Source organism: Anopheles darlingi, chromosome 2 (assembly GCF_943734745.1).
Source record: "Anopheles darlingi chromosome 2, idAnoDarlMG_H_01, whole genome shotgun sequence".
NCBI lineage: Eukaryota > Metazoa > Arthropoda > Insecta > Diptera > Culicidae > Anopheles > Anopheles darlingi.
The window spans coordinates 10,133,705-10,153,979 of record NC_064874.1 but is presented as its reverse complement, the minus strand read 5'-3'; the positions used below and the strand labels follow the sequence as shown (position 1 = coordinate 10,153,979).

The window sequence follows — 20,275 nt, the reverse complement described above, 5'->3', positions numbered from 1 at the left end:
TTCATCTAGCGCTCGGTTGGAACGTGAACGGTCCATACTCTGACAAAGGTTTCCTAACCTTATCCAACCGTTCGGACGAGTGGTGCGCTCATGGAGCTCACGCTCACGTACACGCTTCACCCCCGGGAGGAAGCGTTAATTAAATTAGAGAAATCCGAGGGCCCTGCACATCGCCCGAGGGCTAGTCCAGTCCGACCCCCCCGTTGGCCGGAGATAATCCTCCGATGTGTTCGGGTTCGATTTTGGCTCCGGAGACGCAACTGGTCTGGACCTGGACACGGGGATCAGGAGAACAGCAAAGCTGCTGCACCAGAGTCGCTTCTCCCAATCAGCCTGAGTTGGACTGATCCAAGGAATGACGAATTCCGAAACCCTTTCACTTTCGTCCCGTGCGTTGCGTCGATACCACCCCCCCTGACCGGGACGGTATTGTCTTGAGTGTGTGCGAGTGTGCGCGCGTCTGTGTGTCTTGATTTCTGGTTTTTCGTTTTTCCCGGCCACCAAACGATGGAATGCACTCGCGTACCGAAGAGGCGAAGAAATGCGAAACAGGTCCGCAACGAATCGCACTGATTGAACGTTGACCTCCGGCGTGTGTGTGTGTGTGTGCCCCTCGTGGAGCAGTTCACAGGGCACAGGTGAATGCCATATTTTACGCTCCGGATCAGAGGAAAACAAAAAACGATTCCACGGAAACGGTTTCCCGCGTGTTTGTTTTCCCCCGTTTTGTGCTCGATGAACTCCGTCTAATCCCACGGCGTAGAGCGTTATATCGCAGAGAAAGGCGTCTCCTGTTGGGAATGCCACAATCAGAAGCGCACGTAGAGCACATAACCTATAACAGCATCTCCCAAAGATCTTCTCAGGTTGCTGCGATTGCAACAACGCACAACGAGCAACGTCGTCCCTGAGACAAGCTCCAATTGATCGAACATCGATTTCAGCACACCGTGGACCTGGAGCTGGACGCGACTCCACATTTCCCAAAAACTGGTTCCACGGACGGAACCCTTACTCGAGCGATGGACGATGCGAAACGCAAACTAAAAATAACTATCCCGAAATCAAAAAGCAAAAAGCAAAAACAAAAAAAAACAAGGAAAAGAGCACCACCAACACCTGCACCAACCACTGTGTGCAACGGTGGTACCCGGTCCTGACCTGCCACCGGCCACTACTACTGGGGCAGGGGGTGCAGGGGTTCCCGGTCACCGCGGCGGTTTTCGCTTTCGTTCGCACCCCAAGACCCATTTGGCATTTTTCTGATTCCTCCTGGGGGCTACCGGTTTCCACTGACGGCGGTTGCGGTTGCGGTTGGGCCGAGCTCAGCATCCACACACTGGTCACTGGTAGGGGCCAAATATTTGCCGAGCAACGGGAGCTGAGGAGACGGAGAAAGCCTCCGCCTCCAAGCGAGGCGACGCGAGAGATCCCGTTGCCGATGCCCGTTTGGGGCGTCGGGGATTTAAATCGAAGCCGGGAATTCGTCGTCATCGTCTTCGTCGTCGTCTTCGTCGTCGTCGTGGTCGTCGTCGTGGTCGCTGAGTTCGCATGTTGATCCGGTCAGGTCAACGGACTGACAACAGGAGGAGGGTGTGCGCCGAGGCTCGTTGGGCGGCGGCGTGTTTGGAAAGTGACCAGCGATGAACAGCGATGGGCGACGCGCTCTGGTCTGAACTTTCCCGGAATCCCGGGGTCAACCGGGGTCCTCCCTCCCAAAAAACACAAAAAACGCATCGCGCCTGCTGCTGCCCCTCCGTCCGGACGAATCCGTCGCAGCTGCTCATCATCATCGACCGGGGGCCCGCTTGCCTCTTAACAGGGCCGCCTCAGGGGTTACATGTGTTTACGGAGGCTTTTATAGGGCTTTAAAGTGCAAAAACACGTTTGTGTGTGCGTGTGCGTATGTGTGCCATGAGAAGGAGGAGCGCCCTGTCAAACGCTAAAGCTATCAATTACCAAAAGTGCTTCTCGGGCGCCGTCGTCGTCGCGTTTTTGCTCCGTTTGGCTTCCGATGGCTTCTCGCGATGGTCATGATACCGCCAACACTTAAGCGTCGACTGCCACTTCAGGGGTTCTGAGGAGCAAAAAAAAAAAAACACAACAATCTCCCTCTCGATCTCGGTGCTGGACGGTGCGCGCACGGCACGAGCCTCGCCACCAAATTACGTGTACCATCGCGCTGCTCTGCATCGCAACATCCACGACAACCACTTGGATTGGATCAGATCAGACACGAACTTCACGGTCACTACGAAGAAGATCGCGCGATTCAATTATGAATCCATTCACGCGTCTTTCGATGCACCATTCCATGTGTCTTGATCCAGTCATGTCCGCTTCCTCTCGGTTGACGGACGGACTTCTCCTTGAGCGGAGCGCAGAGTGCTTCAATCCGAGACGACGACGCCGATTGAATGCAAAGACCTTCACAGACGTACACGAGAAGGGGGAGGTATCGTCATCGACTTCCCTCTCCGATCGCCATCGATCGATCACCATCGGCTAGGTCTAATGCCAGGCGATTGATCTCACTGCTGGCAAGTGAGAGTGACAGCATGGGCGATGACCCACTGCTGCGCGGCGCTGCGCAGCCAGTGTGCATCGCGAGTTCGAGAGCTAATCGAAAATTGATTTGCTGTCCCGAGCTTGTCCGGTGATCCATGATCAGTGACTATGCGCATTGCCCTGGTCATCTCGGACTTGGAATTAGAAAATCTTGGCATCGGCGGAACGCTTGGCCCCAACATTCTCTTTCACTCCGTACCATTAGCGCCCATTCTCTGTGGTGGCCATTGTTTTGAACTGTGCGCCCCGGGGTGCTCTAAATCGGATCGCAGCTTTCGACACCGGCGCGCTCCGGCAACAAGTTCCAGTAACATGATTTGGAACACAATGATTGGCAACCATTACATCGATACACTGGCCACCGGATAGTGGCCACCGGTTTTAATGACATTTCTGTAAACAAAGGTTCTCCTCCAGCAGCCGTCATTTAATCGATATTGTTATAGCGATCATTGCTATATCCTATTGGTAATACTCCGTTGCAATAGCAATACTTAGCCGTTAATTATGCTCTTTAAATGTCAGGTGAAAGTCAAATAGTATCTCCAGACCTAAATTCAAATCGATTTCGGACTCGCCTTTCCGGCAATAGTTTCCTTCATTGCCGAGTCCCATGACCTAGTTCGAGCAGCGCTAGGTGCTCTCGATGCATCGCTTTTCGGGGCATGAACTTGACCGTACGCGCTCGCCGGAATGCCGGAAGCAGCTTTGATGTTGATCGCATGTCGCTCTGCTGCTGCTGGTTTGGGTTGCATGGTATCTAAATGGTACACACGGCCCCGACTTTCCACAAGGTCCGCCCGGCATCGTTCGTGCCCGGCATTGGCAAATTTCTGGTGAAAAGATATGTGCCAACGTCGTCTACTGCACCCTTAGGTCTTCTGTGTGTGTGTGTGTGTGGCAGACATTAGGCGGGGATCATGTTGGCTCACTGGAGGAGGAGGAGTCGGAACGTGCCTTGGGACACCAAAACCCAAACCGAACCGAACCATTCGTGACGTGCAAATAGCGACAATTAACTAGCTCGGTTAGTTTCGGCGTGAAACACGCCAACAACAGCAGACACAAGGCACACATTGTACGCTGTGTCACCGGTGACAACACCGGACTGTTTGGCCAACGTCTTCACACCTGGCGGCACGCGTCCATCACTGACGCGGCCTGACTGCTGCCGCTGCTGCTGCTGCTGCTGCTGCTGGTGCTGTTATGTTTGTATTGATTTTTGGATTTGATTGATTTGCGCTGGACTGACGAGACACGCTGGCTTGGCGGCTTGTTTGCTAAGCCCATCGTTAGTTTTCTCCATTTCTTTCGCACACTCCGGACTCCACAACCCTCCACCAAGACCTGTACGCAGACACAGGCATAACGAACGGAACCAAAACCGAAAGACCATCATTATTTGCACTTCTCCGGCCGGCGTCCGGGCTCGATTAGGTATGCAGACGAACGCGGCGAACGTTGGCCATGCTCCAGGCCATGCAAGCATAAATCGGACCGGCCCCAACCAATGGGTATCGATGGGCCGTCGAGTTTGGAAGAAAAACATATCTATGTAACGAGGTCGGTAACGAGACAATGCTTAAAAGGAAGCCGAAAGCTGGCCTCGATCTGGTGTCAGCAATTTGTGTGTGTGTGCATGTTTGACTATATTGGAGGAAGGCTACGTCGGGTTGAACTTCAAACTTCAAGGGCTCGCCGGGAAAAAGTGTGGTTAGGGGTTCACTATCGATTGCTCACGGTATTGCTGCTGCTGCTGCTGCAGCGGTTGCTTTGTTTGGGCCAAACAGACTCTGTGGCCTTCGATGCCCTGTTGTCCGATGCTTGTGATGCTGCTGATGCTTACCTGCGGAAGAGAAGGCGACGAAAGGTGAAATTTAGAAACGGAATTTTACTCAAAAGATGCGTTCCGGTGTGCCGGTAGTGTTGGTGGCAAGAAAACGGTGAAACTAAAGCCCCTTTTTTGGCGGAGAAAATTAAGCTAAACTACCCCTTCCGGTGGGCTCGCCGGAGTGGCCAGCGCCAGCATCTACTGATTAGAGGTCATTCGCGCAGAGGGCCGAGCGAAAAAGCGAGCGCCGCTCCCCGGAAAACAAATCTCAAAACCTTATCAACATTTCGGGCATAGTTTTCAGGCGGTTCCGGAAGCGCTTTTCACACGGCCACCGCATCGATGTGAAGTCGGGAGGGGAAGCTGTGCGCGATAAGCTACGTCGCAAATGGCGCGAATGGGTCTTAATGACGCGTACCCATTGTAAGCCCACCCCGGTGCGGTGTCCACAGGAACTACTGTCGCCCGCGGTGTCAGCGCGGATAAGCCACCACCGTCAAACGGGCAACACTGATTTACGAGACGAGATCGGGAGTCATGTTTCCCTTTTGTTTCCTTTTCTTTCAGCTGTCCCAGCGGATCACCGTTTTACGAGTCGCCGAGAGTTTGGAAAGTTTGGTGCCAACCAGAAGTTGGTTGAATTTATGGGTTTTGTGCGTTGTGCATTGTGCGGCTTGCCAAATCCAAATCCGATGACGGAGGAAGCTGTGTGTCTTTCGTGAGTTTTCTTTTTTGTTTTTTTTCGGTTTCTTTTTGCACTCCCCGGGTTCAAGCTGGCGGAATAGCTTCTGTGGCGCCTAGTCTTTGGGGGTTTTTTGGTGCTGCTGGCGAGATTTATGTTTCGCGACACTTTGGCACCCAAGTGATACCTGGCACCAGGTCAAGATCAAGATACTCCTCGGTAGTCGAAGCGGAGCGAAAAACAAGACACATCTATGAGATGAATCGAGATCTAGTGTATATAAACGTCTAGCATACTTATGCATTCCTCTGTTGGTCTGCTGATGAATGCCTCAATTGCTGCTTGATGACCCTTTACCGCGTATGCCTATGAATAGGAATCTCCTACGCGCTCTGGCCAATCCTCCAGTACGGTGGTAATTAAAAGCTCTTCTACTAATCCCCAGCGACCACTCGACGTTCGCGTCCAAGCATACGTCCTCTCAAGCAACAGAATCACGCGGTGACAGTTGTTGACAGTGTTAGCTGCATGGTTTTAAACCGAGACTCTCCTCGGTCCGAGGTGCAGAGCAGGTACACAGCTGCTTATCTTCTTATGATTTACGACCAGTCCAGCGTGAACTACGACACTCCGCAGCGTACATGTGTGTGTATTTGTTTGTGTGGTTGAAGTGCTGCTGATCCATCAAGTCTAGAAGGTGGAGTGGTTCTCCCTGAGACACATTGACCGTAGGCCGTCAGATAGCGTACATACCGGAAGAAGCGTAGGCAGACCTTCTCCTGGGAGCCGGACCCGTTGCCATACAAACATGACCATTTCCCACCCTCTGGACTGCGACCAGCTCCGGAGTCAGAGGCGTTGAAACCGACACTTGCGTCGGCGTGCGTGAGTGAAGAATATAAATCGTTAGATCGTTTGTCACCCTAAGACTTTAGGGCCCGATAGAGAGCAGGTTTCTTGGGCAACATCGCGGCAAGTCTCGTCTCGAGTCCGGCAAATCCGAGACCGAGAACGAGAAACAAATTTCCAGATCCAACAACAGGTCAGCTGACAGCTGACTGGCATGTGTGTGTGTGTGTGTGTGTGTGTGTGTGTGTGTGTGTGTGTGTGTGTGTGTGTGTGTGTGTGTGTGTGTGTGTGTGTGTGTGTGTGTGTGTAGTGACCGCGACACACTCCAGTGCGGTTGTTGCATGCAGCCCCGGACAGCACATACACTTTGCATACAATGTTCAAAGCAGGGCCAATGGTAGGGGATGATTTCGATTGCCTCACCGGAGCTGCGCTCTGTGCGATCGTGAACCAGTGAAGTGGAGAAAACTGAGGCTGAGGCTTCCTACTTTTACGCCATTTACGACGCGGCGCGCAGAACAACAGAATTATAGGGCGCTACAGCACTAACAAACCTCCCACCCGCTGGAGTCTGAACAGAATGGGTTCGGTGGGATGGTTTTTGGTGCAATACGACCACCGCTGATTGCAGCACACAGTCACTGGTTGCGTATTGCAGCATCAGCAACAGCAGTAGCAGCAGATCTTTCTTTGAAGATGAACGCACTAATTGCCAAACAGCTAATGCTCTAAGCCACAGCGCGATCGGTATCGTTTGCAATGCGGATTGATTCTATTACGCAAGTCGACTAGTCGAGTAGTTGAAGTCCCTAGGTCTTCATTTTGAGGTTTTTTTTTGTAGTTCTCAAATTAGGAGAGAGGCCCAAAAATGAGGACGATACTCTATGCTGCAGATATTGTACCGTTTGTAGGTTAGGATCGCCCTTGCTCTCGGTACCTGCTTGGCACGCATCCCGGGAGTCCAAACAGAGTCCATGAACTCTGGATGAACGCACGCTTATTACATTCTCACACCCTTCCACACTGGTCGATCGAGTTGTTGGTTGAGCTAGTTATCATAACATGCAATCACCTCTCCCCAGCCCGTGAATGTGGCTGATTACCGCTGCACGACCTCCAGCTCACAGCTGGTTAGAGATGATGCTACCAGTGCACGCACCGCGTTGGGAAGCAAGGGGCTCACGCACACACTACCTCCCCATCGAAACCTTCACCCGGTGAGATTATTATAAATAATGATCTTTATCATCTCATCGCACACTGATAAACCGGGTCAGACTCGTGATGCTCGTCTGGATCCCATCTTCATCCCCGCGTGTGCGGTTCCGGCAAACTGTACAACTGGCGCGGCGGGTGTGGAAAATCGTAAAATAGTCCACATGTGCTCCCATCCCGCCCGGGCTGGAATTAGCTTAGTGATCCATATTTCGGTTGCTCCATTGTTGGCCGAGGAGGAATTGGGGGAGCACAGATTGTAAGGATCGCCTCCTCGGAAACTCCCCTGCGTATGCGTCTGTTCCATTTCCTGCGGTGGTACTGAGGTGCTCAGGAGGTCACCTGTCAGGGGCGGTAGCTCATTACTCTTTTTCGGGTGAAAGCTAGATCAAGCTCCGTCCTCTTCTTTGCTTCCCGTTTGCCGCTTTAAACACAATTAAGTCGGTCGGTGTTAAACACATCCCAACACATCGTCCATGTGGAGGGGGGATTGTTTTGACCGGAGAATGAATCTAGAGTATCCGCCGGTGTAGTTGCCGAGTGGCCAGCGCCATTGGTAGCATTACAATTGGAGCTCCTTAATCATGCTGCCGTGCGAGTCCGTGGCTGGAAGGTGTTAGACGATACTTTCGTGGCTTTTTATTTTTTGTTTTGGTGGTGAACGCACCTCAATATGGAGCGCCTTCCTCCCCGAAAATGGTTCTCATATTTCAAGACAAACGAATTGCTTGCTTGGTGAGCGTTAATCGGTTTCTTTTCGGCAAACCGGCGGCAATGGTTCAGATTTCCCTGGCAGAGCCATACTGTTCCTGTGGTTTGGCGAAACGCCTTAACGATCTGTCTGCATTATGTTTAAACGGTTCCTTATTATGATTCTGCATGTTTCGTAGGCACTTTCCAAAATTGGATTGGCAGTGGTTAATCCTGGACCCGCGGACACTGGACTACATATGGACTTAATTTGGTTATAAACTGAAGTAATGTATCATTACTTCGAAAGCAAATTTTAAGGTCTCAAGTATGGAATTTATGGAGCTTCCGACACTTCTTTTGCAATTCTAGACGACGTGCGCGTGCTGTGGAGTGCAATTTACAAATTCCCAGGCGTAATACGATCCACAATTGGTTACTGCAACTTGCTTTGCTGACTTCTCAATGGAAGCAACTTTTACCGAAACTGCATTGAATGTTGATGAGCAAATGGCCGCTTAAGTTGGCGAAAAATCGCACAAAAAAAAAACATTTGCAACCTTGGTTTTGAATAGTGATAAGGGGTGAGTCCAGCGCCACCTGACGTTGCACATGCGTCCGAAGTGATTGTCCAGACCTTGCTTGGATTTGACAACGAAAAGCTGGGCGAGCGCGTTACACCTTCCCTTTACCACAATCTAGGCAGCCGAGGTGAACGACTTTATGCCGACCGTCTGCCTGCCTTGCTGCCTGCCTTGCGGTTCGTAGGCGAATGTCAAATTCCAATGTCCGAAGTTGCGTTGCGCGTGTGCGACCGGAATGAAACCGCAGCATTAAATGTTGTCGCCAAAGTGAGCAAAATAAGAAGAAAATGCAACCTCTCGCTTGCTGCGGCGGTGGAAGGTTGCTGGAAGCTCGAACCGGGGACCGGACGGAACTGCTGGTAGGAATGACCAATTTTGGTTGGCTGCAGATCTGCATTCTTGTCGTTTGAGAGGATTTGTCGGTGTTGTTGTTTGTTTATTTTTTTTGGGTTGTAGAGGAAGCACGCTCAATGCGCGTGTGAAGCGGAGGCCTTGATTTGCGTTTTAACATCGCTGCTCAGTTGACGATCACTGTTTGGCGATGGCCAGACGATGTGCGCTTCTGTGCGCTGCTGCGAGAGCCTCCAATAGAGAAGGCTAATTCCCATGAGGAGGAACCGCGCTCTCCGCTGCCTAGAGCGCGTTTTTCGTATAGACGCCATGTTGTGCGCTGTGCAGTAAATGGACGCCCCAGAGGACGCGCAAGTGAACGGTGGCCTGGCCGGTCGAGGTGAACGGCAGAATCGGCATGTGTGTTCCGCAAAGACCGAAATTTGAAATGCAATTAAAACCGATAGCCGGCGGCCATTGGCGATGGGAGCGCGCATGGGAGGCGCAAATTAGAGGTTAAGTTTTCCGCAATAATTCCTTTTGATTCTGACCGTTTTATTATAATACGCGAGAGCATTCTGCCACTGAACCGTAACCGTGGCTTATGATGAGTGCTCACCACGGGGGCACGAATACATTCACAACGCTGCCGGTGGACTATGTACGCCGCTTTGGAGCGATCTTCCCTTCCAGACGCTCCGTGGTCCAGCTCGTAGCTACGTAGCTAGTGCAAAGGAAGTCTTAATTCAGTTCATTGCCTTCGCCCCTAATTGTAGGATGTAATTTCGATACGCAATTGGACCGATTTCCTCGGGTCGGGACGCGGAGTGGAGAATTCTGAACGGAATGCCAGCGGCGGTCATCGGGCCAACATTCTCGAGCCTCTCATCCTTCGCCGACGTTAAATTGCATCTCATGGCGTCACCGTCAAGGCAAAAGTATAAGCAGTTTCACGTTCGCACGCGCAGGTGGAGAGGTCAGCCTGAAAGCACCGATCACTGAATACAACGAGGAGGTCACCCCGTGGATGACGATCCGGGGGGGACAGGTCGCGAGGTTCTGTTCTCCCCGCACACAAAATGAGCTCATCCGGTGTTAAATGCTTCTAATTGAATCGATTATTGCCCGGTTCCGTTTGCATAGCGGCCATTTACAGGTCCGCGAAACAACCGATGACGAGAGGACACGTTTTCTCCCTAATGAAGGCTCGTTCGCAATCGCCACGGGGGAGGCAGGTTGAACACCAAAAACGGTCGAGCCGGTTACCTTGGTAGGTTTTTGGCTCGGCCAGTCGGTCGGTCTTGAACTAATTGCCGGAGCCCGAAAATTGGTCGCGGTTCCAGTGTTTCGGTGCACCTTTGATGTAGTTCGGTCGTGCTGAGTCGGTTTCGTCTGCCTGATGAGTTATGCATAACAAGTTGCCAATTTGTAATTGAATATGTCGGCATCTTCACTCTTTCTTTTACTTTTCGTTTTTGAAGAAATAAGTACATTGTCAGCCAAAACAGAATTCGGAACGGAAACTATCAAATGGATGACATAACCTCGAATGTAAACACCTCTAGCACCATGGCATACTTTGATGACACTGTTGCCTTTTCCTTTTTTTAGTTTACCAGACTAATAGGATTTTGAAAATTCAACTATTACTCCACTACTCTAACAACTGCTTTTCCGTTTAGGCTAATTTCAAGCAATTTATTTTACATTTATGTATCTGTTTTAACATTTTTTACACTTTACAGGTAGTAAAAGTAATATTTCCAAGCAAATGTCTCCAATATTCGTACGCTAAGTAGCATAGGCTGATACTAATGCCTAAATATCGGTTAATATCCTGTACCAGTCCCTTTGCAGCACTTGTACTTCCTTCATCAATCGACGTTAATCGGAAATCATCGAACAAAAACCGCGTACGGTACATGTCGAAAGCTGGACATCGATTTCGTTACATTTTCCGTAATGTTCAACCACTTGTTGTCCTGTTGCAGCACATTAGCAGCTACCTCAAACCCCCACACCATCATTTCGACACATTACCTCGATTACGAGGAATCAATTAACGTGGCTGTGTATTCATGAGGAACAGCACCCCGGTGTCCAAAAAATAAAAACGGTAAGACAGCGCCATCGATAGCTCTAGTAGTAGTAGTAGTAGCCCCGTTTGTACCAGCGCCAACGAACCGCGAATGGTTCCGCTCCGCCTTTCTTGTAGCCAACTTCTCGCCCACTTCGGGCAAACTGGGGTTGCTGGCGGAAGCATTACAACGATTCCGATACTGTACGATGTCGCTACCGGTTGCGCGATACCGAATTTCCTGCCGATGACGATTTCTCGACGCCCCAAAAAACAAACAAAACAGACCAAAAAACTGCAATAGGAAGAACACGACATGATGGAGGGAGGGTGGTGTCGTGCGAAAGAGCTTCCGTGTACGCGTCGTGTCATCGTGGGAAGCGCCAGAGCGAGGTTCGTGAGTATCGTTTTTTTTTTTTAGTAAGACGCGATACCGAGACCTATCTAATGGAAGGCTATTTTGGTGTCACTCCCGTCCCGGTGTCTTGGAGCTTGTCTATCCGCCACAACAAACGGAGCACCGGGAATGGGAGAAAAATGGATCTTCCGCCTATCGGCCTGCAGGCAGTTCGACGTGCTCGGCACGACAGCCGGTACCCGACCCGGTGCGTCCCAGTTTCCGTGCGGAAAATTGAAAATTTGATTCTTCTTTTGCTGAAGCATTTGCTCGCCAAAACCCAACACATTTTCGCCCTCGACACATTTTCCTCGTTTTGCGCATCGAGGTTTAGGTTAATATTTAGCTTATTTGGCATCATTTCTTCACTGCTTAAGCGTTGTACCCGTCCCCCTCTTTAGCTGCTTGGAGCTTTTCCGTCCATGGTGGATCGCTTACCAGAAGGGGTTTTCAGTGGCCGGCAAGTGGAATCCGAATCGGCAGAAAATAAACGGGAAAAGCGTTTTGATTTATCTCCCACTTAAGGAGTAACGCTTGTAACGCCATACCCCCCCGTTCCCTTTTCCGTTGCATTCCCCCCACCGAAAAATCGTCACTTCCTTGCCAAGAAACCCGGCCAAGATCGAGCTCCAGGCCAGGAACAGACCAACGGTACGGTGGTCAACTCGCGGAAAGAACGGTTTTACGCTTGACGCGCACCCATTAGTGTGGCCGGGAAGGAAGGAAGCGGCCGGGCAAAGGCACCGCATCTCACCTTCGACTCCGGCGACGTCGGATGGCAGCAACATAGGGGAACGGGTCAACCCGGGCTGGAAAACCGGGTTTTCAAGCCACCAAAGGCGAGGCTGAAAACGGGAAAATCCGAATGAAATGTGAGCCTGGCCTCCGCATGGCCTCGCATGGCCATAGGGGGCTGGATAAAACAAATAAACAACGCTCGCACTCTCGCATTAGGTAACGGTGTTGGCGGCTAATGATTACTCCCGTGGACCGCGAGGTTCGGTTCTTACATTTCCAGATTCCAGCGCACCAGAAGGCCCCGTTAGATCCGAATTCGCGCAACCGCCTCGGAAGACCTCGGCGGCTCTACAGATGCCTGCTGATGATGTTGATGCCCCATGAGGCCGGACAAGACAATAGCGAGGCGCTTTGGAAGGAAATCTTAAAAAAAAAAAACCACAGAGGAAATCGATCCACACTCAAGGTTGTCCCGAGGATCACTTGCAGAAGAACAACTCTCTTCGATTTGATACTCGGTTGATTGTTGGTTGGCAAAGCTTGAAGTGTGTAATCTGCATGCCAAACTCTCAACACACACACGCACGCACACAACTTCCAGCTGTTCTGTTCGATACCTTCGGAAAAACGGGAACTCGGGAAATCAATCTCTTCAGGTTTGGCCTCTTCTCCCGGTACGACTGCTGTGTACTCGCCAAACGATATGGCAATCGAAAGAAAGCTCCTACAAAGTGGCCAAACACACACACACACACGGCAAAAAAAAAACACACAAACGCTGCGGACGCAGAGAAGCAAAAAGGAAAAGCCAACAACATCTAACGCAACCCCTTCGGAGTGGCCGCAACCGACTCGACTCGACTCGAGAGCCTTCTTGACAGGTGTTTCGCGTCGAGCTCTCTAAAGGCTTGGCGCAATTCCACGCTCCCGTGTGTGTTCCATGCTTCTGCTGCTACACCCAATGACTCTATAGTAGTAGCGGCAAGTTTTTGTGCTCCGTTCGCTCGCCGCTTTTTGACGCAATACGTTTGGCGTGGCTCGACGCCGAATCGCCGTTCTTCGAGCCAAACCTCCGACGCAAAGGCATTTCACCCACGGGGTATCGGAACGCACAAGAACGGAACGGTGGAACTACCTTTTCCACCTGCCGTCGATGGAGCCGTCGTCGCGAGTCTTAACCGGATTACGGCGCACCCCAAAGCATCTGATGCACTTTCCTGCAGGTGGTGGTGGTGGTGCTACACGTAATGAAATTCACCACGATCACCACGTCGCTTTAGCTTATCGAACGTAGTTCTATGGTACCGATCTCTTCGACTGCTGTTGGCCCTAGTGCCGCTGGTGCCTCTCGCAGAAGATCACGAACGTCATCGTGTGCGGCAAGCGTGGTGGCACCATATCTGCGGCCGTTTTTTTTTTTTGTTGCGCCTTTATATCTGGAGCTACTACTCTCCCATAATGGAAGCAAAATGTTCTGCGCCACAATATGTGGCGCAATCTAAGCAGCAGCAGCAGTCGAGCAGACAGCTGATGGCACTGCCTACTGCGGTCGAGTGGAGACTGTAGCGCCCGGGTTGCCGGTAAATGTCGTTGGGCTGGGCTAGGCAGATAAAGGTCAATCTAGATGTTTGTCAACCATAGAATTGTTTCACGCCGTGACAGGAGGGGCCTGCGAAATGGTTGCGGCGTGCATTGCACCATCGTTAGGATGGTGAGGAGCATGGGTTTCTTGTTTATGTCTTGGTTCTTTACTTCAACGCGCTGTTTAGACTGTGGTACGAATAATATTCTCATATAACTAACTGTTCTGATCAAACATAGACACTCCACTTCGGCAACTTTTCCACTGACTTACCGTGTTTATTTTCTCCATGATAACGTTAAAGTTGTTTTTACTGCACATCTTGAAGCCGTTTCAGTAGCTGTTAGTTCACTGAAAGGTTTACTTTTCCCGAGTCGTCGACTTCACTTCACACAAAACCAACCAACTAGAGGACTCCCGGAGTAGAGTAACGATACCGGGTTACGCAGGTTCTTGGCCTCTGTCAAACGGAAACCGAACCAAAACTTCGCAGCTCACTGCAAATCACTCTCGATAATCACAAAAACTCGCGGCCTGTTCAACACGCCATTTCGCCCCTAATGAAGGAATGGGAAATTAAGGAAATCGATCACCTTCCAGTACACCTTCCTTTACAACGCCGCCACCACCACCACCACTCATAAACAACCCCCTCCCCCGCGATTAGGGCGGATTAAACCGATTCGTAAAAAGAAAACTTGAACTGTATTTTTTTGTTGTCGAATACCCGTGTAATGCGAGCTATTCGTCGATCGGCGTGCTGTCTGTGTGCTTCCGGCGTGTTGCTGGCGCTAACTGCCGAGCGCTGCTGTCGCCGGTTTCAGGCGCCTGGCGCTGATGCAACCGGCCAGGCCAGGCCAGGGATTCCGGACCTGGTTTTGCGATCGGAACGCCAGGGCGTGTTACACTCGAGCGCCCGTCGCTTCGCTATCGGTTTGATTTCTACTTTTGCGTCCAGTCCAGAGTAATTGACGAATTTGTTTCACTCGCGCCATTTGCGTGTTCGCTCGATTGAATCCAGCCTTTTTGCTCTTTGCACTACGCGAATAGTTAACGGTTACATCAACCGGGGGGGTGTTGACACTACGGTAAAAACCGCGGTTCCTGTTTTTGTCCCTTTTTTTCCCCTAAACCAACATCATATCACATAGGGGATCGCGGTCTCTGACTTCAAAGTTTTGCCGGTTTTTTTTTTTTGGTGGTTGAAAAAACCTTTTCCCGATAACAAAACACCAACTTGAACGAGCGACGCCTGCTTCGATCGAAAAAGGGACTCGCTTGACAAGTTTGTTACTTAACCGAAGGTGCGCACACATATACTCGCGAGGATCATCGTAGGCCGTAGGTAGTTCGATCGCGTTTTTGGATGCCCCCCAAAACAAACCGTCGTTTCTAGTCAAAAGCCCCCTAAATAGTATCCACAGAGCGCTGGGCAGCGCGCAGCCACCAGTCTACCACCAGATCGATGCAAGATTCCGGTTTTCTCCCCTTGTTCGTTTTGTTGTGATTTCGATTTCGTCCTCCTCGCCACGGAACCAGTAACAGCAGCCGCCCTCGACGACGATCGACGATCGACGACGACGACGTCACCGGGCTAGGGGCGCCGCCTGGATTAGCTCCGGTTTTTAAAAACTTTTACTTTCGTCTCCGCGGGTGTGTATGGTTAGCAGAGGGTATAGGTACACCACCATCGCGGACACCGGACACCGCAGATAACGCGATCGCGTGACTTTCTTCGCGAGTGATGATGTCTGACCGGTGAAACCCGGGGACCCGTCGGATGTCGTCAAACATCTCCCGGAAGAAGAGGTCAATATTTGGATATTCGATGAATCGAATTTGCGAATGCAAATTAGTGATCATCGAACACAACACGCACACCCACACGTCGCGACGAGTTCACATTCCCGGTAATAAATCTATCGGTTGGCGGATTCGATCGATCAAATCGATCATCCAGACGAAAACTTCTGAAACGATTAGCACGATGGCACCAGTACAGGGATATTAATTAATCACTCACACACTCCGACGCTCCTAGTACTAATAACACTTAGTACTTCTATCACTATACACTTGAACAATTTACACCACAAAAAATACAAAATTACATTTCCCAAAGTTTGCTGCTCGGCTTGATCTTGATCTTGGCTCTTGCACTAGACTTGCGTTTGGAACAACAGCACGACGCGGCGATCTGTGCGATCTCGATTCCGACAGACGGACAACAACGGACGCCAGATTCTCGCTGCGTGATGCTGATGATGCGAACCGCGCAACGGATCATGACCGAGTGTCTTGGCGCCCGGGAACGCTGGTCGATGTTCGCGATGTGATCGTGGCGCTCGTCGTCGTTGTCGTCGTCGCCACAGGGGGAGGGGGAGCAGCTTGGAACAAGCAAACAAGCCTCCAACTCTACAAGTTACAGCGAAAGCAACATGTTTACGTTCGCTGCTGTGCCGACCGACCACGAGGCCAACGCGCCACCGGCACGAGGCGGTACAGTCACTGGCAGAATGGAGTTTTCGCATCTGTTCATCGCTCCTTTTAGGGAGTATCCATATTTTTTATAATATTTAATATCTTTTTGCTACTATGCAGTACACAAGAGTTTGATATCAAGTGTAGATACAAGCAGGAGAACATGCTGGAAAATAGTATCGATCAAATTATCGATCTCTGAACAGGTCCAGGGACGATCTTAGTCCATCATACTTGAATATCCTTTTGGAAAGTATGCCTAAGCACTTGAAAAAAGTATTTTAAACTAAACCAACAAATTGAAAGCCTACATTTAGATAAAAAAAGTTATGCGATCAAATATTTAAACGATCTACTCTTTTCGTTTGTCTGTTACTGTAGCCTGCGTCTACCGCATAACTCTTTGCCGATCGCGACTTTGTCGTCGGCCGGCACTCACGCATTCTGCTGCAGCGCACCTTGGAGCACGATCGAACCGAAGGTAGAGTGTGTTCATCCAGTGCGTTCCCAAGGTGCGAATACTATACACGCAAGACGATCGGTTGGGGATCGTTCGCTTGAGGTTCATCTTGGCACAGGGTGCCTCAGTTATGTTGTTGAAGGTTTGGTTTGAATTCAAAACATAGCACCTCAACGTGGGATCGTCGCTCGTCACAATTTCTTGTTTCAGTTTTTTTCTTCTTGTTGTCGATGAATCGTCAATGTCAATGACTGGTTGTGAGCAATGCTCAACATCAGTTCATTATCAGCGTTCCATCTGGATGAGTTTTGTCAGCTTTGACCCCGAACGAATGCAAACGACGCATCGGCATCAGGTCACACCGGTACCATTGCGCCACACTCCACGATCCTTTGATGATCGCGCTGGAGGAACCCGCGATCCCTGCACCGCTAATTGGTTTCTGCTTTCTTCCAGGCGCACGCACGATGCACCTCCTGAGCCACCACGGAGTGAAAATCCAGCGACCGTGAGAAGCACCACCATTACTACCACCACCTACTAGCCCCTCAACCGCTAGCGATCGAGAGGCGCGATATTTCGGAAACGGATTCCGTTTTCCACCACCAACCATGGACAATCGCAATGGATCTCCGCGTGTGTGTGATTGTGTCGCACCGAGTAGAGGAGAGCAGAGTGTGCGAGCGTTAAGCAATAAGACGCGTACGTACGGTCGGTTGGTTGGTCGACGATTGACCGATAAGCATCGCTGTTGCTGTCACCGATGAGGTCAGGTACGCGACGACGAAGACGAAGATCGGTCCGATTGCGCATAATCCGGTGACAAACTCGTTAACGCCTCGTACCATCGTATCTTACGCTCAATGTTGTGACTTTCGTTTGCAGCACCGATCGTGTCACGATCTGTTTAGATGGTAGTCGTTGCGGTAAAGGGACTCATGGATGGCCCATCGCGAGGTGGAACCGCGCATTTTCGGCGGAACAATTAATTTCTCTTGCCTGGTCTGACGAGTGAATGAGTTTGTCAAAGGGCGCATTGTATTAAACTCCTTCTTGATTAGCAATTTTTTGGGGAACTCTTCTACCTGCTGCAGGTGTCGTAACTAGTCAAGTGAAGTGGATCACAATTGAATCCGTTTCACTTTTTATTAGTTTTGTTTACATACACACAGAGACACGCGCCCACAAATCCCAAATACCTTAACCGATTGTATGTTAGGGCAGGTAAGAATTGGTATTCAAATGGCACCCCGCCCGGAAGGGGTATAAGTTTTAGGTGCTTGGACAAACTTTCACCGAAAAAAAGTAAGATGATTGTACAATGGGTGTACAACGATGACCATAAAACGGAAATGTTTATCAAAAAATCGGAATCGGAAACAGAAAGGGAACCCCTTTCGCGTCCGGACAATAGATCATTTCCCGTTGAAGCGCGCGTGCAACGATATGAGGGGACCGATGAGACGTACGGATTGCTCGCTCGATTGAGACTCGCCCGAAATGGTCCATATAACCATTATCAGCAATCAGCATATTGTTGCCGGTGACGGAAATTGGAGCGAATCTCCTGGAGCGGGACCTGGGACCTGGACGCGAAAGTGTCGCCTCGAAGACTCCCGATGGTCACCGTCGGTGGGACTCGATAATTATACAATTGCGCGCTTATTCACTTCAACACTTTCGCGATCGATCATTTCCTTCTGCCTCCTCCTGCCTCCTGCCTTCCGTGGTTCTCCTCTGTGGAGTTGAAAATTGAAATTAATGTACGCGCTGACAGACGCGTGGGTCATTTTCGTGGGGTTCGAAATGGTCGCCCCGTCGTTCATCCGTCTTCCGTCTATCCGCCATCCGCCAGTCGCCATCCGCTGTGGAGATACGGAAATTTCACGGAACGGAACGGCCCCTGGGGATGGCGAACGCGCGAACCGAAAGCGAAGCCAGCGAAATGCGAAAAAGAATGTCTCGTCTTCGCGTGGCCGCAGAAAAAAAGGGTGAAAAAGGAATTAAAGCACTCTTCGCTTCCTTTTCTTTGGGCTCTTGGATGTGTTCCGTCTGTCTGGCCGTCGCCAGACATGCAGACCAAGCGATATAGCTCACGGGACGGGATGCATCACGAAAAAAAGGAAAAGTGATCCTTGCTTGCACCGGCCGGCAGAGGAAGTTGTCCTGCTCAGTAATGGAACTAGAGATAAAACCGATTGTCACTGCAAATGGGAGAGCTACTGGCACCCAATGATAATGCTACTCCGGGAGGGGGGCGAAATCCAAGTAATTCCAACGAACGAACGTACTCCGTGAGGTTTATTTCTTTTCATATCAAGGTGCTCGTCGATCGTGTCGAGGTCCCGAAAAAATGATGTGGGAATTAGTAGCACTACTGCTCCTCCAGACACACCAGACGATACCCCCCGAGGGGGCTAACTACTACCTTCGACGACGACGACGACGACGACGACGACGACGACGACGACGACGACGACGACGACGACGACGACGACGACGACGACGACGACGACGACGACGACGACGACGACGACGACGACGACGACGACGACGACGACGACGACGACGACGACGACGTCGTCAGCCATTTATTGCTCGGATCATTAATGCCATTTCCATTATTTATGCTTGTATACAACACTCGCTATCTGTGAGAAATTCTTTCTCTTCTCCATTACACCGAGGGGTGGCGGGGTGGCGGGGTAGGTTTTGGCGCTCGACGTTACGTTGGTTACGTTGGCCATTTCGTCGGCATTTGGCACAAGTACACGGTCCCGGTGCAAAAAAAATGAAATCCAAAACAACATCGTGGAACGCAATGCGCGTTCCCCTCGCGACATACAAGAAACCAATTGTCACGAAAAGCCATCAACATGATGGCGATGTTCCAATTACTGGATTAATTGATGGAAAAAGGTATACACCGGCAAACCATGCTCCGTTCGTCCGTTCGTTACCGCTTTAACCATTCCGAGCCACTCAAACGTCCGCCAACGGATGTGTCAGACCGGTGAGAGAGAAGGGTCGTGAGACAGACGTAGACGGCCACGAATATCCGCGAAGAAAGCCATCCGTCCGTTCGGGTCTCCCTCTTTCTCATCTCTCTCTGATGTCGCGGCATTGCGGGTGACAGACAGAATGCAGTAACAGCAACAACAGCAGCAGCAGCAGCAGCAGCAACGGCAGCGGAACACACTCCATAAACACAAAACTCACGGCAAATAATCACCTGCACCAATGCCGGGGCCAAGGTCCAGGGGAACATGGGGAACCGGCTGCCCTTAAAGTTCAAGCCTTTTAGAGCCCGCGAGACGCGCAAAGCCGAGCGTCGATGCTGCTGCACCCGGTGCCCACCAACCAACCGACGGCGTGACGGTTGGGTCTTATTTTGTTTGTTGGTTTTCGGAAAACACATATTGGACACTTGCACAACTTTCTCCCGTGTGGCGCGGTGTGGCACACATTCTTCGAGGTTTGTTCTCTTTTTTTTCTCGGTTTTGTTTTATGCACTGGACAGGTGGGGGAAAGACTTAATTCCACTGCACTTGCACTTGCAGCACATTGCAGTTGATATGTGCATTCGATTTTTGGTTGTATCTTTTTCTTATCCACTTTCGTTATTCACCTTCCTGTTTTATTAGGTTTCCTTTTCATTAAAAATCCCATGGTTTTTTTTTTCATTTTCTGAAACACAATCTCATTCTTTTGATATGTTGTTTTCTGTTATGATTTATTTGTCTACGTTCTTCTAAAACGTTGCTCCTGTTTTTATCAACGTGTGTTCCCAT

General features: G+C 50.6%; 1 protein-coding gene across 1 annotated transcript in view; it reads right to left on the bottom strand.

The window, feature by feature from the left end:
• The window catches only part of LOC125949004 (disheveled-associated activator of morphogenesis 1), a 51,837-nt gene extending 36,014 nt beyond the window's left edge, over window positions 1-15,823 (bottom strand). Inside the window, exons 1-2 of the mRNA XM_049675661.1 lie at window positions 15,567-15,823; window positions 13,817-14,100 (exon numbers count right to left, since the gene is read on the bottom strand). Coding sequence (XP_049531618.1) covers window positions 13,817-13,864 — 48 coding nt within the window. The 5' untranslated portion in view covers window positions 13,865-14,100; window positions 15,567-15,823. The remainder of the gene's footprint in view (window positions 1-13,816; window positions 14,101-15,566) is intronic.
• Window positions 15,824-20,275: the final 4,452 nt, after the last annotated feature.